General features: G+C 39.2%; 1 protein-coding gene across 10 annotated transcripts in view; it reads left to right on the forward strand.

Moving 5' to 3' along the window:
* Positions 1–13,116, forward strand: part of PARD3 (par-3 family cell polarity regulator) — a 658,805-nt gene that overhangs the window by 430,509 nt on the left and 215,180 nt on the right. For all 10 annotated transcript variants that reach the window (XM_050939008.1, XM_050939012.1, XM_050939010.1 and 7 more), the window contains one exon: positions 11,254–11,404. In XM_050939008.1, the coding sequence (XP_050794965.1) occupies positions 11,254–11,404 (151 nt within the window). The remainder of the gene's footprint in view (positions 1–11,253; positions 11,405–13,116) is intronic.

Consider the following 13,116-nt stretch of genomic DNA (forward strand, 5'->3'; position numbering starts at 1 on the left):
TTCTTTCTGCTCAGTCCCTTTCTTCTATCTACTTCCTTTATCTCCTTCACCTATGTTTTTCTTATGCTGAAACAGACTATCACTAAATGCATGCCAAGCTCCAACCCATCCCTGATTTTAAAAAAAAACAAAAAAACAAGAAACCTCCAAAGAAACCTCCAAAACCTATGGTGTAACTTTTTCTGCAAAGCGTTCTGGACGGATGGACTTGCATCATTCTATGTGCGGTTTTGTGTTATGCTGGCCATGGCTTTATTAAATAAGTCGGTCAGGGCAGAAATCTGTTATTTCTTTGGTACACTGAATCAGTGGCACAGTGCTGTGGACACCAGAAGCACTTTTTATACAAAATAATTAATAGCACACAAACCAGAATTAACCTCCTCACTGGTCAGAGCTTAAGTTTTCCCATTTTACACATTTGTACCTGGTTTGGGAAGCTAAATTAGATGTTAACAATCAAAAACCCATTTAATTTTGGCAGTAGTATTCTGAAAGGAACTGTTTAAAGAAAGGAAGGCTGAGTATTTGTACACATTCACCTACAAAAAGCAGAAGAGAAGGGAAGAAGAAAGCTTGGAGAATAATTTTGTGCACCAGAAAGGAATTTAATTCTGAAGTTAGAATGTAGTGCTCTATTTAACAAATTTCTCTAGCCACTCCTCTAAAACTACAAATGTTTTCATCTGAGTTTTGATAAATTCCATTCTTAATGGCAATGAGAGAGAGCTGGATGATTGTTCCATTTGTAAAGATGCATGATATGAAATTTGATTTGATCACTTATACAGATTAATATTTTGGTGGCAGATAACCTTTTGCATACTTACGGTCATAACTTCACATGGGACGATATTGTTTAAGTAACAAGGACCAAGTTAGTTGTCCTTTTATAATCCAGATAAGGAGTAGATAGTGCACATAGTTCTTAGCAAACAGCTGGCTCTCATCTGAATGATAAAGGGTCATGATGGAAATCTTTATTCTTAGTATAAAAAAAACAACCAAAACCCAGCTCCTTTAAGATGAAGACAACCTGCAGTGTGGAACATGTTGTTTGTGATTCTGTGATGATTTGCTTAATGCAGCCCATTATAGTTTAGTACTAATGCATAAAGGTGGAATCATGGAGCGATGCTGATGCTACCAGTAATCATTGAGACAAAATAAATGGGAGCCAGTAGCATTTTTGTGAAACTCTAGTCTTCATAGTCATGCCTTTATTGAAAATGGGAAGTTTATAAGATTTTGTTTACATTAGCTGCCCTTTATCTGTTCATCAAGGTAAATAATGCCAAGATAGCAATGAAACCAGTTTAAGAGGGAATGAAGCCACCTATCAGGAACAACAGCTCTTTATTTTTACTGTACTGTTGGTTTTACTGTCCATTGCTTTGTCTTGCTAGCAGCATTTACTCCAACTTTGACACATTTTTTTACACAAACTTTCCTGAAACAAGGATAGGCAAAAGATTTATTGAAAAGCCCTTTGTGTACCCCTCCATTCAGTTTTTGTTAGTTTAGAAAAGGCATTGTATCTTTTGTTAAATATTTGTGTAGCTGACTGTTGATGTCTTTATTTAGATCTCTCCTTTGAGATGCTAATTAGAAACTGAAAAAAGTCTTTCCCATGAAAATAGTAAAATACGTGGTTCCCATTACAAAGCACAACCATCTAAACACAATGATCCTGTTGTTTATTCTTTATGCACAATGCAGCTTATCTGCCTACCTGGTGTGAATTTCACTATGATTCTAAACTTTCTTCTTGCATCTTTCTAAAAATCTGTTTGGATTGTCTTACAAAGGAGTTTGATAGTTGTCTTTAGAGCTTGGTTGTCGCATGGAAAACGATCACATTGTATGGTTCAGTAAAAAGCTAGACATGTATTACTTGAACTCAGTAATACAGGGCTATCTTTCTGGGAGAATAGTACACTCCTGCAATCAAATGATTTAATCTAACAAAGTGAAATAAAAACAGTTCATCTTTGAATATAATTGGCATGGAAGTTAAATTCCTCTACATATTTTTTTACAGCATTTCAAATTTTAACATTTTTATTCTTCCCAAATTTGCCTTTGATTTCTTTGCATCAGAGGCTTAGAATATTGTTTAATTTACTTTTTAGTAAAGCTGTCACTTGTAATCTGCAATTTAAAAGAAACTAATAAAACAGATCCTCATTTCACAATTTAAACCTTATTGAGTCTAATTCACTTGCACTGCAAGTTTATTATTCTCTTGCAGCTTGACGTGCTTCCAATTGTAATTGTGTTGACCCTTCAATGCAGTATCTCCCCAGTGCTTATCAAATGGGGAAGATAAGTCCACAATTTGGAACTTCATTAAATATCTCATTTATATTAAACAGATGATAGCTTGGAACAGAAATAATACTTTTTACAGACGTATGACCTCTGACTCTGGTCTTCGTGGTCATCTTTGGAATGCAGTGAATTTCTCAAATGCCCACCCACCCACTCTGTGTTCCTGGCTTTGAGCCAGTAACCAAATGTCATATGATGTTAGCCCATTGGATTGACTTCAAAGCCTTTCTTGTGAAGATTGTAGCTGAGTGCTTTGTAGCTCTTGAAGCAAATTTTATATAAAGACTTTAATAGCATACATTTCTTTGTCATGCTGGAAATTTGAATAGTATAAATCATAAAGGGGAACTGTTTTAAAAATGCTGCTTATTATTAAGTCGTGAAAATGTAAACTATTCTTCTTCCTTCAGAGACCATTCCAGAGAAGTGCTGAGTACTATCAATGCTTCGTGACTTCCAAGGGATTGCAGCATGCCCCAAATCTTTTGGGAAGGATTCAGTATAGGGCTGTCAATTAGTGGCAATCAGGTCACATATTTAACTCAAAAAAATAATCATGATTAAAAAATCAGTTGTGATTAATCGTGGTTTAAACAGTAGAATACCAATGGAAATTTATTAAATATTTTGTATGTTTTTCTACGTTATTAAATATACTGATTTCAATTACAACATAGAATACACAGTGTACAGTGCTCACTGCATATTATTTTTATTACAAATATTTGAACTATAAAAATAAAAGAAATTGTATTTTTCAGTTCACCTCATACAAGTACTATAATGGGATCTCTTTATTGTGAAAGTGCAATTTACAAATGTAGATTTTTTTTTTTTGTTATACAACTGAACTCAGAACCAAAACACTGTAAAACATTAGAACCTAGAAGTCCACTCAGACCTCCTCCTTGTTCAGCCAATCACTAAGACAAACAAGTTTGTTTACATTTTACAGGAAATAATGCTACCCACTTCTTATTTACAGTGTCACCTGAAAGTGAAACAGGTGTTCACATGGCACTTTTGTAGCCGGCATTTCAAGGTATTTACGTGCCAGATATGCTAAACATTCTTATGCCCCTTCATGCTTCGGCCACCATTCCAGAGGACATGTTTCTATGCTGATGATGCTTATTAAAAAAAAATGCAATAATTACTTTGTGACTAAACTTGTTGTGGGAGAATTGTATATCTCCTGCTCTGTGTTACCCGTGTTCTGCCATATATTTCATGTTCTAGCAGTCTTGGATGATGACATGCTTTTCGTTTTAAGAACACTTTCATTGCAGATTTGACAAAACGCAATGAAGGTACCAAGGTGAGATTTCTAAACATAGCTAAAGTACTCAAACCAAGGTTTAAGAATCTGAAGTGCCTTCCAAAGTTTAAGAGGGAAGAGATGTGGAGCATACTGTGGTGTTTAGATGTTGCTTGAAATTATTAGAACTGGGAGCACTGGCTGCTAGGAGTCTGAAAGGACAGGAAGGAGCGAGGAGGAGCTGAGGCAGAGTGAGAGTTACAGAGGGTGCAGCAGCAGCTTGGTAAAGAGGTTTCCACTTAAAAAATAAAGTCCTGTTGAAGTTTTTTGCTTGGTTGATACAACATTTTGGCGACGAGGATGGATCTTCTGCCTCTAAACCCACCTGCACCCTTTCTGCAAAGCCCAGGTGAGCCTCCAATTGCTTTTACTGCCGGGATCCATATGTTTGAGATTAATCTGCTTGCAATCAGTGCTACAGAGATTTCTAAAGTAAGAAAGTTTGCTCTGCTAATCCACTGCCTTGGAGCAGAAGGGCAGCATGTATTTTACGCTTTTCCCCTTGCAGATGATAAATATGAGATTGCATTAAAGAACTTTTTTGTTCCAAAAGTGAATGTAGTAACTAATAGCTACAGATTTTGCCAGCGTGAGCAGAAACCAGGGGAGACTATAATGCAGTATATTGCTTCCCTGAGGAGTCTGATTATAACTTGTGACTTTGGGAATATGGCAGATGAGATGATTAGAGACTAGCTCATTGAGAAAACAACCATGTTTCGTGTAAGTGAACGCTTACTTCTAGAACCATAACTTACACTAGAAAAAGCAATAACCATTGCTACTCAGATTGAGTCAACTACAGCTGAAGCCAAAATAATGAGCAGGGATTCAGGAGGCACAGTCCAGGCTGTGACTCCTTTGCAGAAAAGTTCACTATCGCTACAGACAAACAATTGCAGGAGGAAAACTAATGAAAAGCCACTGAATCAGCAAATTGAAAATACAGTAAAAGCATGTTTTCGCTGTGGATCCCCACAACATCTTGCAAGCTACACAGGATGTCCAGCAAAAGTAGCTCAGTGCAATCATTGCAGAAAGATTGGGCATTTTGCTAAAGTGTGTCGCAGTAGCCAGTTCAATCAACAGGTGCATGCAGTTACAATACCAGATGTTACTGTGCTAAGCGTGGACAAAACCACTACTGCACATATTCCAGAACAGATAAAGTGCACTGTAAACGTTTCCACCATACCCTCAGGCAAATCACACTTTATTCAGCTAATGTTGGACACTGGCTCAGCAGTATCTATACTACCTGATTCCATCTATTAGCATTACTTTAAAGATGTGCCTCTTACTGAACCCAAACTTCAGTTGGTGAGCTATTTGAAAAACCATATTCCAGTACATGGCTGCCTGCCAGCAATAGTTACTTTTGGTGATTGCTGTGTAACTGCAGAGTTCTACATTGTCCACAAAGGCACTCCTATCCTTGGCAGAGACTTATTGGCTGCTTTAAATCTCAGGGTAGTTAATGGATGAGTTGATCTTCCTCAGCAAAGCACTCTTGCAGTACACACACCAGTTTCAGCTGGGCCCCAACACCCAATAGAAGAGAAACTCGGCTGTGCTTATGGGTTTCTGCATAAAGTTAAAGTGCAGAATACTGTGATACCTGTACAACAGAAATTACGGTGCTTACCATTTTCAGTCAGGGAAGCTGTTTCAGAGGAACTTAGAAAACTTGTTCATATGGACATGATTGAAGAGATTAACTCCTTGGAATGGGTTTCACCTATAATAGTGATGCAGAAGAAGGGTGGAGGCATTCACCTTTGTATGGACTTAAGGGAGCCAAATAAAGCTGTCGTGATTGACAGCCATCCTCTTCGTCACATAGAAGAAGTATTTGCAGAACACCATGTTTTCTACTCTTGATCTGCAGAGTGCATACCACCAGGTTATGTTGCATGAAGATAGCAGAGACCTCACAGCATTTATTACACATGAGGGACTATTTAGTTTTAAACGTGTTCCATACTGTCTTGCATCGGTCCCAAATGCTTTCCAAAAAATAATGTCATTTGATTCTGAAGAATCAACATGGAGTTCAGTGCTATTTGGATGCTATTATCGTGTTTGGAAATACTACCGAGGAGCATGCTAATACCCTGCAGTCTGTACTATACTTCATCAGCAAAGCAGGCCTCAAACTCAATAGGTCCAAATGCAAATTTAGACAAACTGAACTCTCCTTTCTGGGGCATACAATTTCATAGGCTGGACTAAAACCAGATCCAGATCATATCCCAGCAATTTCAAATGCTGCTCCTCCAACAGATTTGCAAACCTTACGTTCCTTCTTGGGTCTTACCTCCTCGTATGCAAAACTCATTCCCAATTATGCTTCTGTCATTGAACCATTATGAGAATTACTACGGAGAAGTTCAACCTTAATGTGGACAACGGATGCACAAGCTAGTTTCGAAACGGTGAAAGACTTGATTGTACATAGTCCAGTACTTGCACTATTCAGTCCCACATTGTTCACAGTTGTAACTCCTGATGCTTTTGAGTATAGACTTGGGGCAGTCCTCACATAACTTCATGAGGACAACAGAGAGGACTGTTGCATTTGCTTCAAGGACATTAAGTAATGCTGAGAGAAAATATTCTACAGTCAAAAAAGAAGCACTTGCCTGTGTCTGGACTACTGAAAAAATGGAGAACTTACCTGTGGGGCCGCATGTTCAAGTTGTGCACTGACCGCAGCCCTTTCACGACGTTGCTCACCACGAAAGGACTGGAAGGAGCAGGATATCTTATTGCTAGATGTTCTGCAAGACTACTCTCTTTCAGTTATGAACTGGAATATAAGCCTGGAAACAACAATGTGGTAGCTGATTGCCTTTCTCGCCAGCCTTTGCCTTCACCCGATGGTCCACCGGAGGATGAGGATGTAGTAGTTGTGCTTATTACAAACACTCTTGTTGCAGTTATAAGAGAACAATTTCAAGCTGCTTGTTCAGCGTGTCCAATTCAACAAAAACTATGGGAATTTCTGACAAAGAGCTGGCCCAGTAACCCTAAAAACCTTGACCCAGTTTTGCTGCCTTATTTTAGAGTTCGTGATGAACTTTCTTTGCTACGAGGTTCACACCAGCTACTTGTGCCAGAGGAATTAGTCAAAACTCATACACCTGGCACATGATGCTCGTCAAGGAATTTGTCAGAACCAAATGACGACTACAGAATCTGTATTGGTGGCCAGGGATGGACTCTCAGGGTATGGCTACACTTGCAGCTGTACAGCGCTGGGAGTTACAGCTGCCTTCGTACAGCTGTGTAGGGAAAGCGCTGCAGTGTGGCCACACTGACAGCTTCCAGCGCTGCAGTGTGGCCACATTTGCAGCATTTGCAGCGCTGTTGGGAGTGGCTGAACAGGCATTCTGGATACCTCCGAATACATCTGGAGGCCAATTACAGCACTTTTGGTGGCCACAGTGGCGGAGCAGCGCTGCATCACCAGCGCTGCATTCGTTATACCCCAGGCAGAGCAAGAGTACAGCCAGCGCTGCAGCCAGGGAGATGCAGCGCTGTATGTGCCTTGCAAGTGTGGACGGTGAGTAAGTTGCAGCACTGTAAACCCACCACCAGCGCTGCAACTCTCCAGTGTAGCCAACCCCTCAAACTGAAGCACTCATAAAATCCTGTGTCACTTGCCAAATGCATGATAAGACAACAGTGACATGTACCCCTCCATTACAGCCTGTTCCTCTTCCTGAATCTGCATGGGAAAAAGTAGTGATTGACATTGTAGGACCCTTTGATACTGCTCCAATTGACTGTTGTTATGCCATCCCTTTAATAGACTGTTTCAGTAAATGGCCTGAGATAGTGTTTACATTGCAAATCTCTTCTGCTACAGTAATTAAGTTCCTCTTTTCAGTTTTTAGCAGGGAACGTAACGCCAAAGAACTGGTTTCATATAATAGTAGTCAATTTATTTCCCTGGAGTTTGAAACTTTTCTAGCAGAGAGGAACATTTTACACAGAAGGTCATCCCTGTATTACCCTCAAGCCAGTGGGGAAATCGAACGGTTTAACACAAGTTTGAAAGAGAGTTTGCAAACGGCTAAACTGGAAGGACAATTGTGGATACCCTTCACTACTGATTTCTTGCAAGCATACCAGGCTACACGACATGCCACAACGCAAAGATCACCTGCAGAGTTACTGCATGGGAAACAAACAAATACTAAACTGAACATTGCTGGATTGTTAAAGGCATGACCTGAGGCCCCAACTGAGGATGATGTGAGAAAAACAGTTGAACAGAACCAAGCAAAATATAAGGCTTTCACAGACAAGCAGCGGGGTGCTAAGGAACCAAAGTTTGAGTGTGGTTCCTTCGTTAGAATATGAAAACCTGGAATTTTACACAAAGGGGACCATAAATTCACAGCTCCTCTTAAAATCATAGAGAAGAAGGGACCTTACACTTACCAACTTTCTGATGAGTGGGTATGGAATGCTTCTTATCTTGCACCTGCCTATGCACCAAGAGGAGATCATGCCAATGCCAAGTCTGCATTGGATGACTTCACCAAAGTATCAACACAACAAGACATTGAGATGGCCTGTCAGACCCAGACAACCACCTGTCTGGACTAGCGACCGTGTTATGTAGTATCTACAATGTTTTCAGTGTAATATTTCTGCCATTAGTATAGTGTCTTGTTTCCTATTTGTTCCTGTGGTTAGAACAATAATGTTTATTTTAACTGGGAGAGTTTCTTAAGAGAGGAGGGAATGTGGTGTTTAGATGTTGCTTGAAATTATTAGAACTGGGAGCACGGGCTGTTGGGAGTCTGAAAGGACAGGAAACAGGAAGGAGGGGGGAGGAGTTGAGAAGGCAAAGTGAGAGTTACAGAGCATGCAGCAGCAGCTTGGTAAAGAGGTTTCCACTTTAAAAATAAAGTCCTGATAAAGTTTGTTAGTTCCTTGACTGGTTGATACAACACATATGTTCAAAAGTCTTAAACAAGCAACACTCTGATGCAGAAACTACAGAACCCAAACCACCAAAAAAGAAAATCAACCTTCTGCAGGTAGCATCTGACTCAAATGATTAAAATGAACATGCTTTGGTCCACATTGCTTTGGATCATTATCAAGCAGAACCCATCATCAGTATGGATGCATGTCCTCTGAAATAGTGGTTGAAGCATGAAGGGACATATGAATCTTTAGCTCATCTGTTATACGTTATACGTAAATATATTGTGACGCCGGCTACAGCAGTGCCCTGTGAATGCCTGTTCTCACTTTCAGGTGACATTGTAAACAAGAAGCAAGTATCATCTGCAAATGTTAACACGCTTGTTTGGCTGAACAAGAAGTAGGACTGAGTGGACTTGTACGCTTTAATTAAATCACACAGTGCATTGGGGTTTTTTAAGCAGTTTTTTTGAACATATTTCTGCATTTTTAAGTTCAACTTTCATGATAAAGAGGTTGCATTACAGTACTTGTATTGGGTGAATTGAAAATACTATTTCTTTTTCTTTTTGCAGTGCAAATATTTGTATTTGTAAACAAAATGCAGAGTGAAGACTATGCACTTTTTGTTCTGTTATAATTGAAATCAATATATTTGAAAATATAGAAAATATCAAAAAAATGTAAATAAATGGTATTCTATTATCATTTAACAGTGTGATTAATAGAGATTAATGTTTTTAATTGCACGATTAATCAAGAATTTTTTATAATTGCTTGACAGCCCTAATTCAGTACGTTGCAGGATCTGGGCACTAGTGTATTTTGATAGATCATGAGATATTTATATGCTAAAGGATTCATATAAGAATATTGTACATTGAGTTTAGAACTTTAGATAAAATGGCCAAAACATACTGATCTTTGATGCCCTAAATGATTACAAAACAACACAATTATTTGTGCTATATTAGTTCACCAGAATTTCTCCTCGGGGATCTGGATTCAGTTCGCAAATGAAATTAATTTAATAGCTAAGCCGAGGGTTGACCATTTGTCCAAAATGCCCATCATCACTCAGTTATTAGTAACAGCAACGGTCCAAATGTCTGTGATTCAGACACCTCAACAAAGCTCAATAAGCAGAGATATTGGACAGTTCAGGAACTGGATAATGGGAGATGAAGTCTCATGTCCATGGTTATTGGCCTAAGTGAAACTAGTTGGAAGTCTCAGCTGGTTCCCTTGTGGACACGTGTTCACATTACTCCTGGGACACTTATTGGAAGTCTCAGCAGAGCGGCTAACAGTTAGAGGTGCTGTTGCCCCTAGATCAGTGATACTCAGACCTCAGTGGTTCAGGAGCCAAATCAGTGATTAACATTACCCAAAAGAGCCACATTATTGTGAAGTCATTGACTATAGTACTATATGGTCATATTATTCTCTCAGCAAAATGACGGACCAAGTATTATTATTTTGTCAACTACAATTGGTGGTTAACATAGTGAAAGCATCCTGATTGGTTAATAACCTAGGCTGGTTAATAATTAAATCACACAGTGTTTTAATAACGTGCTGCAGAGAGCCGCAGAAGACACCTTGAAGAGCCACTTGCAGCTTGGAAGCCTCAGTGTCGCTGCCTTAGATGATGTCAGATTATATTTATTTCATCCATATAAGAGCTCTGCTTTCCCTGAAGTCTGATTCTCTATAGTACATTGAAGAAAACCTATTTTTTCTTCATTCTGAAAATCTGTTCTGCGTGTGTAAAAAGAGAGGTGACCAGATTCTTTCTGAGAAAACATAGGGACTCCCTCCAGACACACATAAGACAGTTCTGACGAAGGGCAGCTGGGAGTGGGGGAGAGAAATGATGTTTGTTCTTTTCCCCCCTTATTTGCATGGCCAAGCAACGTCCTACTGCCCCCATAGGGGATCTTGTATTTCACAGATGGGGGAGTACTGTCTCGAGGAATCATGCTGGGCAGAGGACTCTGGGCTGTGTAAGGGACCTGTCATGTTTTGGAAATGCTGATTGTTCTGTAACTTACAGGGATGCTGTGAAAGGCCCTGAAAACATGGGACATTCCCAGATTTGATGGGCATGTGAAATCTCTTTACCCTAAGGGTGAAAAGTGCGAGCAAAGATTTTATCATAAACAGCATGTGTTCATGTATGTCAATTCTAATGTGTACAACAGGGAGTTTCATGGGGGATCCCATGATAATTATGTACAAGAGCGTATTTCACCATTTCAAAAAGGGCCAGGCTGGGGTTCCCTGTTCTCTGCTGCTTCAAGGAGTCGTCCTGACAGCCTATCAATGTGTGAAAGAGGCCAAGTTGTTTGTCAGATAATATTGAAACACGCAAACTGTATATTTCAGAAATTATGCTGCAAAGGTAGACCAAAATGCTTTTTGTCTACATATTTTCTGCTGAAAGGATTGAAATCTGACAAGGCACTATGAGAGGTGCAGTGTAAAGTGTCATGGAAAGTTGGTCATTAAGCAGAGCTGTCATTGCAAATTATTTTGGGTCCAGGATGAAAAGTTCTAGCGTATTTGGTGCCCAGCCGAGTCCAGGCCTTAGGCAAGTTGTTATGGTTCCCCCATGCTGTTAAATGGACTTCAGTGCTGATTTTCCTCTCTCTATGCAGTTGGAGTCACCTGGAAGCCCTCCTGGGCCAGAGCTGCCTATAGACACTATACTGGATGATAGAGAACGTAGAATTTCCCATTCGCTATACAGTGGAATTGAGGGTCTCAGTGAATCACCCACAAGGACTGCGGCACTAAGTAGGATGATGGGTGAGTCAAGTAGACTCTGCTAATCAGATCTTGTTTTTGTCCTTTCTGTGGTTCATTGAAGGGTGATTAATGTATTATTTATGTGCAAAGCATGGAACGTGAAAGTGGCAATGACCAGTTTAAAGCATCCCTTTTTAAAAGAATTGTTCATCACAAGCCTTCTAGCTAGCTTAATGTGAGAGGGGAAGTCAATCAGTTGATTGAGAAAGTAAGTTTCAGATCCCATAACAGGTGGCAGAAGAAATAATGGGAACTTTTAAAATGTTTTTCAGTGTCTGAGGTAAGAAGCTACACTTCATTTTAGTCTGTTTGGTCTGAGTGGTGAAGTTTAATGCAAATAAAATGTCCATGATTATTACTGTAAAGAATGTATAGTTAAGTTTCAGCACTGATTCACCTTCAGTTTAATCATACTCAAAAAGAAAATAATGTCAACTGAAGCCAGTATGTGTAATAACATATTTCCTTATTTCAGTTGAATTTGTGCTTTGCAGGGCACCAGTTTTAAAACCTTGTAAGTGATTTTATGCATCCTTTGTTTGGATTCTGTGCCACACTGTCTGCATAGCCCCCGCTGGATAATGAGGTTATTAGCACTTGCTCTGCAGCAGTTCAACTTTCTACTAACAGATTTAGTTCATAAAGACTTGTCTTGCCACAGAAGTGGTTGGACTTACTGAGTAGCTCAATCATGGGATTAACTTGTAAGGATTTTCAAAATTAAAACGCAAGAAGATGTTTGATTAAAATGGCACCTGACATAAAATACTTCTATTGCTAGCTTGAATTGCAAGTCCTGAACTCCAACATAGCCATTAAATCCACTGCCTTTTAGTATGTTTGACATATATGTACAGCATTAGAATTGGCGATCCTGTTATAGAATTGACATGAAGGAAGAGTAAATGTAGTTTTCAGTTCCCTAGGATAGCTATTCAGCTTCAGAAAGTGAAAATCTCAATTTGTGGCCTTATGCTAGTTATTGCTTTGTAAATATTTCTCCTTGTTCTTTTTGAAGTAGAAAAATCACCCTTTCTTAGACCTCTGTGAAACTCCACAGTTTTGGTTTGTGTGATTTTTGTAGCAGTTCAGTCATATTGTAATCTGAATGCACATAGCAAAGCCAAAACTAAAACTGACAAGTTCTCTTAAGCTCTATTGCATTGCATTTGTGCAATCCAAAAGAAAGATAATGTGACCAAGTATCACAAATCCATGAAACTTTTGTCTCAAAAAATTCACGGCCGTCTAAAGAAAGTAACACATTTTATTTTGAGATCTGATTAAAAGTTTCAAGGAGTGAAAATCTGGCTGAAATTGTTAGCACTGTAGTTTTAAAACTGACACTAGTCTAATTTTGCCCTCTCAGTTTTCCAGATAAAATATTTGTACAGCACTTAGCTACTGCTTTTTTCTTTCAGTGTGCAGGGGAATTACATGTCAAATTTGTACGTGCATTAATGAGTTACCACGTAAACATCCTGTGCAGCAACAGGTGAATAGGCCGTGGAGAGGATATCTGGTATGCATGTCAAGGGATGCACTATAATTTGACATCAAAGAAATACAGGATTTGCCCTGCTATATAAAATTAGTCATCCATCAAGTACAGTTTCTTTGTTTCACAGTGACCAGTAACTGAAGTCTCAGCAATCAAAAACAAACACACACTGTACCCTTTCCAAAAACCCTTAAAACCTACTGTGCCTCTG

This window comes from Gopherus flavomarginatus, chromosome 2 (assembly GCF_025201925.1).
Source record: "Gopherus flavomarginatus isolate rGopFla2 chromosome 2, rGopFla2.mat.asm, whole genome shotgun sequence".
Classification (NCBI taxonomy): Eukaryota; Metazoa; Chordata; order Testudines; family Testudinidae; genus Gopherus; species Gopherus flavomarginatus.